A 16877-nucleotide genomic window follows, 5' to 3' on the forward strand; every position below is an offset into this window, starting at 1 on the left:
CACCCCTGCCAATGGAGACAAGAGGATGCTTCCAATGAGGCTTTCCTGGTAAGTCAGTCTTTTAAATAAGTGTCCTTTTTCTGGGCTGGGAAATGGACTGGTTGGATAGCCCAGCTCTGAGTACAAGCAAAACAAAATATGCAGAAGCTCGGAGGGTGAGAATAGCTGAAAGAGGAGCATATTTCAGAGCCTGCTGATTTGGCAGGAAATGTAGGCTACAGCAGTGAGGTGAAGGCAGTTTCCTGTCATGAGCAAGATGTGGTTGAGACTTGACAATGAAACAGGCTAGAGAAGGACTAGTTAGTAGGAAAACTGTCTGTGTACATAACACAGGACACTAAGAGTGTAGCTGACCTTACCCCATAATCTTAGAGGCATACCTTGACTTGCACTAAATTCATGAATGGAAAGGGCCCCACAGCGTCTGTGCAGCTAAAGGGAGGGTAGGATTCCCAACTGGGGCAAAGCAGCAGGGAAGAGGTCTATTTACTCCTTGCCAGTGCCATGGTCTAAGGCAGTGGAGCGCAACCTGTGGGTCGCGACCCCCAAGGGGGTTGCGGCTGTCTTCCTGGGGGTGGGGGGGTTGCAGCACTTTGATCCGGGCCAGTCGGCATTTTGTTTTCCTGGCTTGGGCCCCTGACGTACACGTGGCGGGTGGGTGGGGGGAGTGGCACTTTAAATTAAAGGGGCCGCAACAAAAATGTTCCCAGCCTTTTTTTTTTTCTCAACAAAAAATTTTCCTGGCTCCGGGGGTCATGAATGAAAAAAGGTTGAGGACCTCTGGTCTAAGGAAATGTGAACTGCTGGCTCAGTGATAAGGCCAAAACACATGCAGTGCACACTGATGCAAGGGAACAGACTGCTCCTATAAGGATCAGAAAAGTGCACTCAGTAACGCAATCCCTGCAGGTTGCTCTGAGCCATCCTGGAACCAGATGTACAATAAATGCTACTCTGCTCTTCCTACTCTACTCTGCACTAGTTAGGCCTCAGCTGGAGTACTGTGTCCAGTTCTGGGCGCCACATTTCAAGAAAGATGTGGAGAAATTGGAAAGGGTACAGAGAAGAGCGACAAGAATGATTAAAGGTTTAGAGAACATGACCTATGAAGCCAGGCTTCATGAACTGGGTTTGTTTAGTTTGGAAAAAAGAAGATTAAGGGGGGACATGATAGCGGTTTTCAAATATCTAAAAGGGTGTCACAAGGAGGAAGGCGAAAATTTGTTCCTCTTGGTTTCTGAGGACAGGACAAGGAGTAATGGGCTTAAAGTGCAGCAGGGGAGGTTTAGATTGGACATTAGGAAAAAATTCCTAACTGTCAGGGTGGTCAAATATTGGAATAAATTGCCAAGGGAGGTGGTGGAATCTCCCTCTCTGGAGATATTTAAGAACAGGTTAGATAGACATCTGTCAGGGATGGTGTAGACGGAGCTTGATCCTGCCTTGAGGGCGGGGGGCTGGACTCGATGACCTCTCGAGGTCCCTTCCAGTCCTATTATTCTATGATTCTATGATTCTACTCAGCCTTTGTGCAACTCCATATGCTATGAACAGATTTTTTTCTGTGTTGTATGAATTTTGTGCCTCTGTATAGATTCTTGCTATACTGAAATACAAAGCTGTGCTGGATTTGTGTATCCATCAGTAATTATAGCTTATTCTATACCAACTACAGGTTGAACTTCTCTAGTCCGGCACTCTCCAGACCTGACCAATGCCGAACCAGAGAATTTGCCAAACCACAGGAGGTCAGTATTGTCTAGCAACAGTACCAAAACTTCCACAGCTTAGAAGACATTAAGGGGTAAATTAGAGCTGAGTAACAGCACAGACCACTGAGAGCCAGGACTGGTGGCTGTAAACAAACTTTATGGGACTGCAGGAAACTTGGCCACACCCATGATAAGTGGATATCCAGCTAACTAAAATCATGGTAGACCACGGATGTTGCTGGACCAGAAAGGTTCAACCTGTACTATAAAAAAATGCCACTGACCAAATACCTATGCAAGCCATAACACTGACTGTAGTCCTCTAATCTTGAGCGAAGTATATATGCAAATATCTTCTTTCATACTGATGGGCATGGATACAAAGTTTAAGGCAAGACTATACAACACACAGGCCCCATATAAGTCAGTTCTGCTGATATTAATAAAATGCAATATTTACCTGATTTTTACCCATATGACAGCACTTTTAATGAGAAATGGCAGTCTAGAAATTTACCGTAACTATTAAAACATATCAACAGATGACCATTATATTGACTACTTTTTTGTTTTGGCTTCCACCTGTGGCCCACGTGTTGAACCCCGCGTAAACCCAAACTGCACCACAGGCTGCAAACAAATGGCTGCGGGCTGCAGTGTTAAGTAGCAATGCTCTATTCTAAAATGTGACTACTTTAGTGAATCTACCCAACTAAATGTAAATAAGTTTGAGTACAAAAAGCATCTGTAAAACAGCAAGTTGAATGAATGTTGCAGCCCTCATTCCAGATGTGAGAATAAAACTGTGTACATGCATGTATACACAGTGATCTCTTTCTAGTTATATACCAAGCCCCTCATTCCTCATGAACACTTGAAACTTGATGGGGGGGAATAGCCCAGTGCCCATAACATAGGCTGGCATTTTAATTCCTGCTAACATGGCAAATATGTGAATCAGTTCAGACTCATGCTGAAGCTGAGAACTCCTGTAAACAGGAAAACAGAAAGATTGGAAAGTATGTTATCAGTTAAAAGCTATACAACACCGAAGAAACTAGGATGTAACAAATAGCTAGGGTGCCTATTTCTCTTAGGCTATTAAATCACCATAAGGCAGTAGTAGTTGTTAAAATATTTATATAGTGTTTACATGACACTTAACATAGCATAGATAAGACCTGCTCTCTGTATCTATGATTCTTGACAACAACTTAGTTTGCTAATGAGGGAAATGCTATTTCCCACAATGTTTTCAAGTGTGGGAAGGGAATGTAGAAATTTTACCAATGGCTGCTCTCCCCCTTAGACTTGCAACAATATTCATAGCTTTATCACTATGTTCCAGTTCTTTTGTTGGCTACTAGCCATCTCTCCCACTATTCTGTCTTGGGAACAGCTCTTCTAGTCCTTTACTCACAAGGCAGTGAAGAGGGAGTGGTTGATAGTGGCTCACTATAGCAGAGATGGCTATTTTTGAAAACTACTTTCCGTGTGTTTGTGAAGGTATCAGTAGTGCAGACTACTCGTGCAGGCTCTAGGAGACAATGCATTGTAATGGAGGTGGTGTTTATGCATTGTTGAACTCCAACTACAGAAGACAACTAATACTATTTGTATGGTTCCATCATCATAGTATCTGAGCAGTACGTCTGTGATTTCTTAATATTCCATTCTTGTTAACAATCATAATCAGATCAGAAAGATGAATAAATAACCTTTAACTTCCCCTGTAAAAACATGTGGGTTTGTTTAACCAGGGAAGGGAACAATGTTACTTCTAATTTTTTCCATCCATGTGTGGAATACATTTTGTTATGTGCACCACCAGTAGAAACACGTCAGCTGCTGCCAGCTGTGGGTGCTCTGCTAATCAACTGGGTGTCATTTGAATCTCTCCTGGGTGGCTGACCAAGTGCACAGCTTACAGGGAACACTGGAGGGGAAGTATTTCAGTGTTGCCAACTCTCATGATTTTATCATGAATCTCATGATATTTATTGTTTTCCTTAAAGCCCCAGTTCCTGGCATCAAGTGAATATGTGGTGGCTCAGCCTTCACTCTTTTCTTAAAGAAAAAGTTCTAGTCCTTGTGGTTGTGGAGAAAGCATCAAAATGTGACCTCAGTTCACCTTCAACTCTCAAAAAGCAGAAGCCAAATAAAAAGACCAAACTAATTATTTTTACATAATTTCATGATTTTTGAACATTTGGGGTTGGCAATACTGCAACTAGATGACAGTGTTATAGGGGAACTGTTGTGGCCAGATTCTGGAGGAAACTTAAATCAGTTAGTGGAATCCCCCATCCTACTGCTTTCAAGAATCAAACAGGGACTCCAGTGGGCACCAATTTTGTCATAACTACCAAAAGGAAACTTCCCTGTGTAAGTCAGTATGAACTGTAGTAGGATTACACTGAAGGCTGAGTACCAACTGTGGTATCTTTCATAGGCCTTCAAATGACTGTTAAATGAATAATTATATTAAAAAAAAACCAAATACAAAAAGAACCATATTAATGCCTTATCCTTTTGCAGAGTTTTATTAATTCTTAGCACTTCAATAGTTTATTGTAAAATTAATCTTCTTTTCCCCAGGAGTTAATTATTCCTAATTTACAGATTTCCAAATGGAAACTTAAAGAGAAATAAGGTGACTTGCTTAAAGTGGCAGAAATCATAAGAACATAAGAATGGCCATACTGGGTCAGACCAAAGGTCCATTTAGCCCAGTATCCTGTCCTATCCAGGTGCCCCAGATAGGGTGATCAAGCAATTTGTCTCTGCCATCCTTCTCCAGCCTTTGACAAACAGAGGTGAAGGGCACCATTCCTTACCTCCTGGCTAATAGCCTTTTATAGACCTAATCTCCATGAATTTATCTAGCTCTTTTTAAAACTCTGTTATAGTCCTAGCCTTCATAGCCTCCTCTGGCAAGGAGTTCCACAGGTTGACTGTGTGCTGTGTGAAGAACTTTCTTTTATTAGTTTAAAACCTGCTACCCATTAATTTCATTTGGTGTCAGTTAATGTCAGAGCAGGGATCAGAAGTCAGCTATTCTTATTTCCCAGGCTGCTCTCTTTGCTTGGACCTACAACAATGATGTCAGAGAACTGGGGCAATGTAGTACAGATCAGACCCTGGTTGTCTGAAGGTAGCTAAATGTTACGATGGAAGGCTGACAACTGTATCAGTGGTCAAGTGGTCCAAGACATTTTATTGCTATTACTTCTGAAATAAATTTCAGACCTGCTGTGCTAGCTAGAAGTGAGGTGCTACAATGAATGTACCTGCTAGTGGTGAAATCAATGTTGCATCGGGAAAGAATCAACCCAAGAAGCTGAAAAATAATTAAATAGGGGTACGTCTACACAAGCGCAGCTATTTCGGGATACCAGAGGTAGAAATAGATCCCAAAATAGATCCCCTGCATCTTAACAAGCCGCCTGTTATTTTGAAATAATGAGTGCACTATTTCGGCATTCCATGAGGGTTAAGGGATGTCTTGAAATAGTGCGTTATTTTGAAATTTGGCACTGTATAGACACACCAAATTTCAAAATAGAATTTAAATAAGATACACAATTTGCGTAGCTTATTTTGAGTTTAGGGTGCTGTGTAGATGCACTCTATATGAAAGGCTCAATGGGCTTAGGAAACACCTGTCAGGTTACAGAAAAATATAACAACAAGACTTGATTTTTCCTTTCACTTACCAGTGTAAGTCAGAAGTTACTTCACAGAAATAAACAGTGTTCCTTGAACTGAAAACGTGTGTAAATGACTGGTGAATCAAGCCCACCAGTAGGTAACTTCTTTTTTTCACACAGCAGAAATAAATGTTTTAGTTCTACTTGAATATGTGGAGAAAAACAACACTTTCCTGTTCTGTGCCCTTATGTTAAATACAGGCAGTCCCCGGGTTACGTACAAGATAGGGACTGTAGGTTTGTTCTTAAGTTGAATCTGTATGTAAGTCGGAACTGGCATCCAGATTCAGACACTGCTGAAACTGACCGCCAGTTCTGACTTACATACAGAATCAACTTAAGAACCCCAGGCGTCCCCAAGTCAGCTGCTGCTGAAACTGATCAGCAGCTGATTCCAGGAAGCCTGGGGCAGAGCAACTCTGCCTGGGGCTTCCTGTAGTCAGCGCTGGTCAGTTTCAGCAGAAGCTGACTTGGGACACCTGGGGCAGAGCAGCTGGGGTGCTGCTGGGTTGCTCCAGTAGCGCCGCTCGGTGCTACTGGACCAACCCAGCAGCACCCCATCTGCTCTGCCCCAGGCGTCCTGATTCAGCCGCTGCTGAAACTGACCAGCAGCGGCTGAATCAGGACCTGGGGCAGAGCAGCTGGGGTGCTGCCGGGTTGTTCCAGTAGTGCCCAGAGCGGCGCTGCAGGACCAATCGGCAGCGCCCCAGCTGCTCTGCCCCAGAGTCCAAAACAAAAGCCTGGTCTGCTGGGGGAAAAGCCTGGTTTGCTCTGGCAAAGCCTCAGAGGCGCGGGACCCCGCCGCGGCTGCGGCTTCAGTCCGGGTGCCTGTGGTCTGCTGGGGACCGTCCCCAGCAGACCACAGGCACCCAGACTGAAGCGGCAGCAGCGGCGGTTCCCCGCACCTCTGAGGCTTTGCTCTGGCAAAGCCTCAGAAGCGCGGGAACCCGCCCGGTGCCCCTGGTCTGCTGGAGACGGTCTCCAGCAGACCAGGGGCACCGGAGCAGCTTACGAACGGGGCTTTGTCGCCCCGACCTCCGGGGCGAGAAAGCCCCGTTCGTAAGTGCGGATCCGACATAAGTCAGATCCGCCTAAGTCGGGGACTGCCTGTAGATCCACTTAGTTTTACCAGAATATGAAGAGAGATGATTAACTGGTTAATGGGAATAAGCTTTAAATATAAGCAAAGGTTATAGAATCTAAGTGAAATGAACAATCATAAGATACTAAAGTGGTAAGTGCTGTACGCATACCAAAACCAAAAAAACCTACAGCCAATATTAGGCTATGTCTAGACTGCAAGCCTCTTTCGAAAGAGAGCGTCTAGACTGCACGCAGAATTTTGAAAAAGCAAGCCGCTTTTTCGAAAGAAAGCACCCAGTTAGTCTGGATGCTCTCTTTCTAAAAAGCCTGTTTGCTTTCAAGAACGCCTTCTTTCGAAAGAAGGCGTTCTTCCTCGTGGAATTAGGTTTACCACCGTCGAAAGAAAAGCCGCATTCTTTCGATTTAATTTCGAAAGAACGCGGCTGCAGTCTAGACGCAGCTGAAGTTTTTTCGAAAAAACCCCTGAGTCTGGACACAGCCTTAGAGAAAACTGTAATGTAAATATAAGAAACTGAATGAAGTACTACTTGCCTGACAGAAGGTAAAGGATATCGCATGACTTCTTTTCCCCTTTTTAGGCTCTAAGAAGGGTGAGAGGCAGGGAGAGGGTTCAGTACTGATAGGAGTCCAAGGTCTCATTCCCAAGATATATGAGCCATACAACGAAGAATAGAGGATCACTGTTTGTCATGGGGAGAAAAAACAGCTTTGTCACAGCAAAAATTGCACAAATAATAACTTTGGTTTAACAAAATTATTACACAGATAACTGACATTGGTATCATGAGAAACTGAAAAACTAGAGTATCCTTTCTTTTACACAGCTTTGTCGCTAAAAGTAAGTTTGAGTGAACACTGTCAGCACTTTGGGGACAAAACACTTCCACCCTCTAGGAAGGGCTTTTGGTTTATTGGCAGGAGAGCACCAGATGAGAGCTCCCCTATTCAAATGTGCCCCCCAAACTGCTCACCCCTTTATTTACACCTGCCTATTAACCCCCCTTAACACCTACCTCCATTCATGGATATCCCTGCTTGCTGAGGGGAGTAGCGCTTCATGGCTGCCCCCCCAACACTAACAGGGGAGGACTGAGGGGAGTAGCACTTCAAGGCCAACCCCCAACACTAGCAGGGGTGCTGAGGGGAATAGTGCCCTGCAGACACCCCCCAACACTAACAGAAGGTGCTGAGGGAAGTAGTTCCCCTGAGGCCAAACCCCAACCCAAGATGTGCTGAGGGGAATAGCATTCTGTGGCCGCCCGCAACACTAACAGGGGCGCTGAAGGGACAGTGCCTCGTGGCCACCCCAGACAATAACAGGGGCGATGAGGGGATAATTCCTCATGGCCACTCCCGACACTAACAGGGGTGCTGAGGGGATAACGCCTCGTGGCCACCCCCAACGCTAACAGGGGCGCTGAGGGGACAGTGCCTCGTGGCCACCCCGGACACTAACAGGGGCGCTGAGGGGATAACGCCTCGTGTTCACCCCCGACACTAACAGGGGCGCTGAGGGGATAACGCCTCGTGTTCACCCCCGACACTAACAGGGGTTCTGAGGGGATAACGCCTCGTGGCCACCCCCAACGCTAACAGGGGCGCTGAGGGGACAGTGCCTCGTGGCCACCCCCGACACCAACAGGGGCGCTGAGGGGACAGTGCCTCATGGCCACCCTCCGGCACTAACAGGGGCGCTGAGGGGATAACGCCTCGTGGCCACTCCCGACACTAACGGGCGCTGAGGGGATAATGCCTCGTGGCCACTAATGGGGCGCTGAGAGGATAACGCTCGTGTTCACCCCCGACACTAACGGGCGCTGAGGGGATAACGCCTCGTGTTCACCCCCGACACTAACGAGCGCTGAGGGGATAACGCCTCGTGTTCACCCCCGACATTAACGGGTGCTGAGGGGATAACGCCTCGTGTTCACCCCCGGCACTAACGGGGGCGCTGAGGGGATAACACCTCGTGTTCACCCCCGACATTAACGGGAGCTGAGGGGATAACACCTCGTGTTCACCCCCGGCACTAACGGGCGCTGAGGGGATAACGCCTCGTGTTCACCCCTGGCACTAACGGGGGCGCTGAGGGGATAACGCCTCGTGTTCACCCCCGGCACTAACGGGGGCGCTGAAGGGATAACGCCTCGTGTTCACCCCCGGCACTAACGGGGGCGCTGAGGGGATAACGCCTCGTGTTCACCCCCGACACTAACGGGGCGCTGAGGGGATAACGCCTCGTGTTCACCCCCGGCACTAACGGGGGCGCTGAGGGGATAACGCCTCGTGTTCACCCCCGACACTAACGGGGCGCTGAGGGGATAACGCCTCGTGTTCACCCCCGACACTAACGGGGCGCTGAGGGGATAACGCCTCGTGTTCACCCCAGGCACTAACGGGGCGCTGAGGGGATAACGCCTCGTGTTCACCCCTGACACTAACGGGCGCTGAGGGGATAACGCCTCGTGTTCACCCCCGACACTAACAGGGGCGCTGAGGGGATAACGCCTCGTGTTCACCCCCGACACTAACGGGCGCTGAGGGGATAACGCCTCGTGTTCACCCCCGACACTAACAGGGCGCTGAGGGGATAACGCCTCGTGTTCACCCCCGACACTAACAGGGGCGCTGAGGGGATAACGCCTCGTGTTCACCCCCGACACTAACAGGGGCGCTGAGGGGATAACGCCTCGTGTTCACCCCCGGCACTAACGGGCGCTGAGGGGATAACGCCTCGTGTTCACCCCCGGCACTAACGGGCGCTGAGGGGATAACGCCTCGTGTTCACCCCCGGCACTAACGGGCGCTGAGGGGATAACGCCTCGTGTTCACCCCCGGCACTAACGGGCGCTGAGGGGATAACGCCTCGTGTTCACCCCCGGCACTAACGGGCGCTGAGAGGATAACGCCTCGTGTTCACCCCCGACACTAACGGGGCGCTGAGGGGATAACGCCTCGTGTTCACCCCCGGCACTAACGGGCGCTGAGGGGATAACGCCTCGTGTTCACCCCCGACACTAACGGGCGCTGAGGGGATAACGCCTCGTGTTCACCCCCGACACTAACAGGGGCGTTGAGGGGATAACGCCTCGTGTTCACCCCCGACACTAACAGGGGCGCTGAGGGGATAATGCCTCGTGTTCACCCCCGGCACTAACAGGGGCGCTGAGGGGATAACGCCTCGTGTTCACCCCAGGCACTAACAGGGGCGCTGAGGGGATAACGCCTCGTGTTCACCCCTGACACTAACGGGCGTTGAGGGGATAACGCCTCGTGTTCACCCCCGACACTAACGGGGCGCTGAGGGGATAACGCCTCGTGTTCACCCCCGGCACTAACGGGCGCTGAGGGGATAACGCCTCGTGTTCACCCCCGACACTAACGGGCGCTGAGGGGATAACGCCTCGTGTTCACCCCCGACACTAACGGGGCGCTGAGGGGATAACGCCTCGTGTTCACCCCCGACACTAACAGGGCGCTGAGGGGATAACGCCTCGTGTTCACCCCCGACACTAACAGGGGCGCTGAGGGGATAACGCCTCGTGTTCACCCCCGACACTAACAGGGGCGCTGAGGGGATAACGCCTCGTGTTCACCCCCGGCACTAACGGGCGCTGAGGGGATAACGCCTCGTGTTCACCCCCGGCACTAACGGGCGCTGAGGGGATAACGCCTCGTGTTCACCCCCGGCACTAACGGGCGCTGAGGGGATAACGCCTCGTGTTCACCCCCGACACTAACAGGGGCGTTGAGGGGATAACGCCTCGTGTTCACCCCCGACACTAACAGGGGCGCTGAGGGGATAACGCCTCGTGATCACCCCCGGCACTAACAGGGGCGCTGAGGGGATAACGCCTCGTGTTCACCCCCGGCACTAACGGGCGCTGAGGGGATAACGCCTCGTGTTCACCCCTGACACTAACGGGCGCTGAGGGGATAACGCCTCGTGTTCACCCCCGGCACTAACGGGCGCTGAGAGGATAACGCCTCGTGTTCACCCCTGACACTAACGGGCGTTGAGGGGATAACGCCTCGTGTTCACCCCTGACACTACCGGGCGTTGAGGGGATAACGCCTCGTGTTCACCCCTGACACTAACGGGCGTTGAGGGGATAACGCCTCGTGTTCACCCCTGACACTAACGGGCGCTGAGGGGATAACGCCTCGTGTTCACCCCCGACACTAACAGGGGCGCTGAGGGGACAGTGTCTCGTGTTCACCCCCGACACTAACAGGGGCGCTGAGGGGACAGTGTCTCGTGTTCACCCCCGACACTAACAGGGGCGTTGAGGGGATAACGCCTCGTGTTCACCCCCGACACTAACAGGGGCGCTGAGGGGATAACGCCTCGTGTTCACCCCCGGCACTAACAGGGGCGCTGAGGGGATAACGCCTCGTGTTCACCCCAGGCACTAACAGGGGCGCTGAGGGGATAACGCCTCGTGTTCACCCCTGACACTAACGGGCGTTGAGGGGATAACGCCTCGTGTTCACCCCTGACACTAACGGGCGCTGAGGGGATAACGCCTCGTGTTCACCCCCGACACTAACGGGCGTTGAGGGGATAACGCCTCGTGTTCACCCCCGGCACTAACGGGCGCTGAGGGGATAACGCCTCGTGTTCACCCCTGACACTAACGGGCGCTGAGGGGATAACGCCTCGTGTTCACCCCCGGCACTAACGGGCGCTGAGAGGATAACGCCTCGTGTTCACCCCTGACACTAACGGGCGTTGAGGGGATAACGCCTCGTGTTCACCCCCGGCACTAACGGGCGCTGAGAGGATAACGCCTCGTGTTCACCCGTGACACTAACGGGCGTTGAGGGGATAACGCCTCGTGTTCACCCCCGGCACTAACGGGCGCTGAGAGGATAACGCCTCGTGTTCACCCCTGACACTAACGGGCGTTGAGGGGATAACGCCTCGTGTTCACCCCCGGCACTAACGGGCGCTGAGAGGATAACGCCTCGTGTTCACCCGTGACACTAACGGGCGCTGAGGGGATAACGCCTCGTGTTCACCCCTGACACTAACGGGCGTTGAGGGGATAACGCCTCGTGTTCGCCCCTGACACTAACGGGCGCTGAGGGGATAACGCCTCGTGTTCACCCCCGACACTAACGGGCGCTGAGGGGACAGTGTCTCGTGGTCACCCCGGACACTATCGGGCGCTGAGGGGAGGAGCGGGCCATGCCCCCCCGGCACTAAGGGAGGGATGCGGCGGGGAGCAGCGCCCCGTGACCGCCCCCCTCGACACGAACAGGGGGCGCTGAGGGGAATATCGCCTCGCGGCTGCCCCTGCCCCTCCCCCTCGCACGGCGCCGCCATTTTGCAGCCGGACGGCGAGGGGCCGAGCCAAGCCGCCGCCTCCTCCCCTCCCTCCGCCGGCCGGCCGGGCTGCCGCCTTCTCCGGGGGGCCGGAGCGGCGCTGAACGGCAGGTGAGGGGCTCGGCCACGCCGCCATCTCTGCCGGGGGCGCGCTCGCTGCGGGCCGGCGTCTCCATCCTCCAGCCTAGCGCGGGGGAGGGGAGGCGGCGCTCCCCGCTCCCCGCTCCCCGGCGGCTGCTCTGGGCCCCCGGCGTGGGAGGGCCGCCATCACGGAGCCCTGCCTAGGGGAGGTGGGCACCCGGGGGTGGCTCAGGGCCAGTCGGCCCCGCCTCGGGGCGTGCGGTGGGGGAGGGGTTCGCTCCTCTCCCCCCGCCCGGGGCAAAGGGGCGGGGTGGGGGTGCGTTCACCCTCCCCCCCCACTGAGGGCGAGGAGGAGATGGGTTCCTCCCCAGCCTCAGGGCATGTAAGGGGGGGGATGTGGTCCCCCCCCCGCCTCTAGATGGGAGGGTCCATCACCATTACCCTCCCGTTCCCCCAGCGTGAGAGATCGGGGCAGTACCACGTGTGCGGGGGGGGGGTCATTGCTTTGCTTTGCTTTGCTAGCAGAGAGCGCGCAGGGAGAGGCGTTCGCTTTGTGTGCGCGTATCCCAGGGCTTCCCAGTCCCACGGGGACTTGCGGGTCAGTCAGTATCAATGGGGAAGGGACGAGTGTGTGAGTGGGGGGAAGGCCACACTAATCCCCAGCCTTCCTCTGGGGCGTGAAGTTCTCTCTAGCCATCATTCTCCACCCAGAGCAGTGAGGGGGGACCTGGTGGCCCTGCCTCATCTCCACTGTAAACTTGACGCTGTGATCTGCTTGGGTGTTTTCTGCCTCCATTTCTGCCTGTCTGAGGATCCTGAAATCCTAGTGGTCTAGAATCTGTTGTGAATCCCATCCAGTTTTCACTCAGGCAGTGTTATTTTCCTTACGTACCTGATTGGCTGTGGTGGGTATGTGACTTCATCGCCAAACCAACACAATAGAAATTGGAGGCGGGAGGGAGGAAGTGGGGTATGATGGTACTGGGAAGACAACCTGGGGTAAATGTTAGGGTACGTCTAGACTACCGCGTTTTGTCGACGGAAGTTTTGTCGACAGATACTGTCGACAAAAATTCCGTCGACAAAGAGCGTCCAGACACATTGAGTTCTGTCGACAAAGCAAGCTGCTTTGTCGACAGAACTCCGTAGTCTGGACGCAACGTTACAGGCAATAACACCTTCTGTCGACAGAAGGTGTTATGCCTTGTAAAATGAGGTATACCAGCGTCGACAAAACTGCTGAGTTCTGTCGACGTTATGTCGACAGAACTCAGTGGTAGTGTAGACGCTGGTATAGTTTTGTCGACAAAAGTCCACTTTTGTCGACAAAACTAGGTAGTCTAGACACACCCTTAGTTTCTCAAACTGATCCAAACTTTGAAGGTTAGTCTGGACTAGGGATGTAAGCGAGGGGAAGCGGAGGCACAGTGGAGGGAGAGGGATAGCTCAGTGGTTTGAGCATTGACCTGCTGCTAAACCCAGGGTTGTGAGTTCAATCCTTGTGGAGGCCATTTAGGGATTGGGGCAAAAATTCATCAGGGGTAGTACTTGGTCCTGCTGTGTAGGCAGGGGACTGGACTCGATGACCTTTCAAGGTCCCTTCCAGTTCTAGGAGATAGGTGATCTCCATTATATTATATAGTGGGAGACTGGGCACAAGCCAGGACTCTCCAAACCATGATGCTCCTGCCAACATAGCACTGTCTACACCTGTGCTTTTGTCAGTGGTAACTTACATTGTTGAAAAGTATATAGGTTGTACTTACAAAAATAAGAATAGCCTGATAGTCTTTCTTATTGATAGTCTCAGCTGAGCGCAAGAATTGAAAGGGCCTGGGGTCAATGTTCCCTCTAATTTTCTATCCATATGTGGATTTTTTCCATCCAGGTGTGGAATAAATTCTTATGTGCACTGAGGCATGTGCAAATGTATGCCACCCACAGAAACAACCTAACTGTGGGCACTCTGCTGGTCAGCTGGGTGGGATGTGAATTTCTTCTGAGTGGCCGCACAAGCGCACAGTTTATAGGGAATGCTGCAAGATCTGATCTGTCTTACTAGTTGCACAAGTGGTTTTCTTCCTTTTCCAACTTCCCCCTCTCAGAAGCTTCTGTGGTAGCATGAGCCAGTGTTTGATTCACATAAACTGAACAAAGTGATGCACAGTGGTGGAATATTTCATTTGTAGGAAATTCCCATTTTCTTGTTGGCTCTCAACTGCTGATGAGCTATGTACAGCTTCTGCATCCTGGGCAAACTGACTAAGCATAGGTCTAGTTGCAAAGGCTGGTAAAACAGCTTTAATATAGCTAGTGTTGGAATCAAACAGCTACTTCCATAAATGTGACTAATTCACACAGTCATTTTTGTAGATGTTATTTTAGAATACTTAATAAGAGGGTGTGGTAACTGTCCTACCATGGATTCTGTACCTTTGTTAGATTCTTGCTATCTCTGTTTGGAGACATTTGTGGTAAGGTATGAGATGGAGACATTAGCGTAAGTTAACTTCCTTTGTTTGCCACAGTTTGAGGGTTTTGGTTTTTTTCCAAAGTGTGAGCATGGATACGTTCAGTTCTTTGGGTAATACTGAAAGACCCTTTGAAGATATTGAAGTATGTATATATTTAAAAAGTAAGTTGCTGTCTTTTTAGCACTTTGTTAATTGAGGTGGTACTTCATGTCTACAGTGATGGCTGCAGTTCATCATGATACTGTCACTGGAATGCTCTAGTACCTTGTGGCACGAAAATGTGATATTTCAAACTAGAATAAAGAGTATGGAAAAACCCTGATATGATTGTTTTGTGTCTTTATTGAATAAAAGTGTCTAAATTCTCTCTTCAATGTTTGTTTTCTCTGTGGTGTTTCCATAGGAGCAATTTTAGTGTGAAAGAATGACAACAGCTACGTGACCCAGTGGATGCATTGTACAAGAGGGCATTAGTTACATCTGCCAACTTTACTGAACTCTTCCTTAAGTTCAACCCCTATTTGTAAGTTTATAATGTATTGAAAAATAAGGGAACATATACAGTATGTGTATTGTAGGTAGCTATAGAGCAGTGATACTGAGACTTGGTGTAAGTGCCCCAATCTTTAAAAAGTACAAAGAAGTACTGTAAGGATTCCCTCTTTGTTATATTGTTCTTACTTTGTTTTTACAGAACAATTATGTGTGAGGTTGCAGGAGGATGAGTTAGTCTGCAGCCCATATTCAAAGGCAACTTCTTTCTACAGTAAATATTATAATGCTCAATATGTCTTTCATTTTTTTGCAGTATTTTAGAAGTGGAAAGACAAAGTAGGTTTTGATGTTTTGTGTGGAATCAACTGAATTAGGAGCCATCATGAATATAACAAAGGGTGGGCTGGTGCTGTTTTCTGCTAATTCCAATTCATCTTGCATGGAACTATCAAGGAGAATTGCTGAGTAAGTACTATCCAGTGGTTAGTCTTTGCTGCCATCATAGTAGGTATAAGAGGGAGGGGAAGGCATGGCTTTGCCAAACTGCCAAGCGTGGCCTCACCCACACTCTGTTCCCTGCTTCAGTGTGGCTCCAGGGATGCCCGTGGGCTTCAGACGCACTGAGGCTGGGGACACTGGAGTTGTCTGTGCTCCCTGTGCTCCGGGGTCAGAGGTTGGCTTGAGGGAGAGCTGGAGACCTGCCTCTGTGGTTGGGGGACTTGACTCCTGCGGGGTGCTGGTGTAGAAGAGACGAGCTTGGGCAACGGGGGAGAGTTTCCTTCCCCAGCCCTAGGTTCACCCACTGCCCATTCAGCAGTGTAGGATATTGGTGCAGGTGGGTTGGGAGTTGAGATCAGTCTACAGCAGATAAGAATGTTTTGTAATGTTTCTTAGTAAAACTGCACCATTGTTTGGAAAAATAGTTACCTACAACATGCACAGTCAGTACAATAAATCTTTGTTCCTGATCACCAAAGCTTGCATATATGAAAATAAATATTTTAGATGTCTGCAGTCATTTTAAATAACTTTCTAATAGTCTAGGCTTTGCTGATTAAGGAACTTTGAATCACGGCTGTCTGCAGTAAATATAATAAAGGGGTTTATGGTGAAACTCAGGTTAGCAAGCTGGGTGAGGTTTGTTGTTGGATCACTTTGCCTTGGCATCCATAGAATTGAATTCCTACATCTAGGATAGTATAAACCCTGATAACACTTTTTTCATTACCATGGAACATTCAAATTAGGGAACATTTTCCAGTGATAAGCACTCAGTGTTAGTATCTCACTTAAAATCTTTACAATAGTTGTATTTTGAAGATGGCATGTAATTTATTCACCGAATAACAAAGAAAACATTTACATCTGGCTTGTTGGTTTGAAAGCTGTGAAAGGCCACTTTCATATTTTTTGGGAAACATAAGTTACAAAAGTTCCTATTTGGATATTGTTAATAATCCTATATGGTAGAAAAATCCACTGGTTTTTCTTTCCATATGTACTATGGCTTTGTTAGTTATCAAGGCTTGTCCTTTCTGCTCAATACAAGTTTATTTAGATGTAGAGGGTCTTTTGTATAATGTGTGCTAATCTCTTATGTCTTGTATAAATCTGTATCGTATTTCATGAGGCATTTAGAAATTTCAGTCATGACAGGTTTCTTACTTCCCTATAGTCTAAATCAGACATGACATAAGAAGAACAGACAAGAAGGGTACTGAGGGAGGGCTAAAATTGCACAGTATTTGGATATGGACATATTTGTGCATCATTCATGCTAGGGATGTCAACGAGTAATGGACTATACGATTAACTGCTAAGCCTAGGTTTATTGGTTAATCTTGTCGGCTACCCACAATCTCCCTCCCTTGCCAGTTCCCCCCAGCAGTAGCTCCACGGTTCCACCCCGTGCTGCTGCTTCTGTCAGAGGCAGCAGCGCACGAGTGTGGGGGTCTGAGCTCCCGGTGGACAG

General features: G+C 49.7%; 1 protein-coding gene across 1 annotated transcript in view; it reads left to right on the forward strand.

Moving 5' to 3' along the window:
• The first annotated feature begins 11703 nt into the window (after positions 1–11703).
• Positions 11704–16877, forward strand: part of PRPSAP2 (phosphoribosyl pyrophosphate synthetase associated protein 2) — a 29411-nt gene continuing 24237 nt past the window's right edge. The window contains exons 1-3 of the mRNA XM_075899774.1: positions 11704–11966; positions 14814–14933; positions 15219–15370. Of these exons, the coding sequence (XP_075755889.1) occupies positions 15252–15370 (119 nt within the window). The 5' untranslated portion in view covers positions 11704–11966; positions 14814–14933; positions 15219–15251. The remainder of the gene's footprint in view (positions 11967–14813; positions 14934–15218; positions 15371–16877) is intronic.

The sequence above is a fragment of the Pelodiscus sinensis genome, chromosome 16 (genome assembly GCF_049634645.1).
Source record: "Pelodiscus sinensis isolate JC-2024 chromosome 16, ASM4963464v1, whole genome shotgun sequence".
NCBI lineage: Eukaryota > Metazoa > Chordata > Testudines > Trionychidae > Pelodiscus > Pelodiscus sinensis.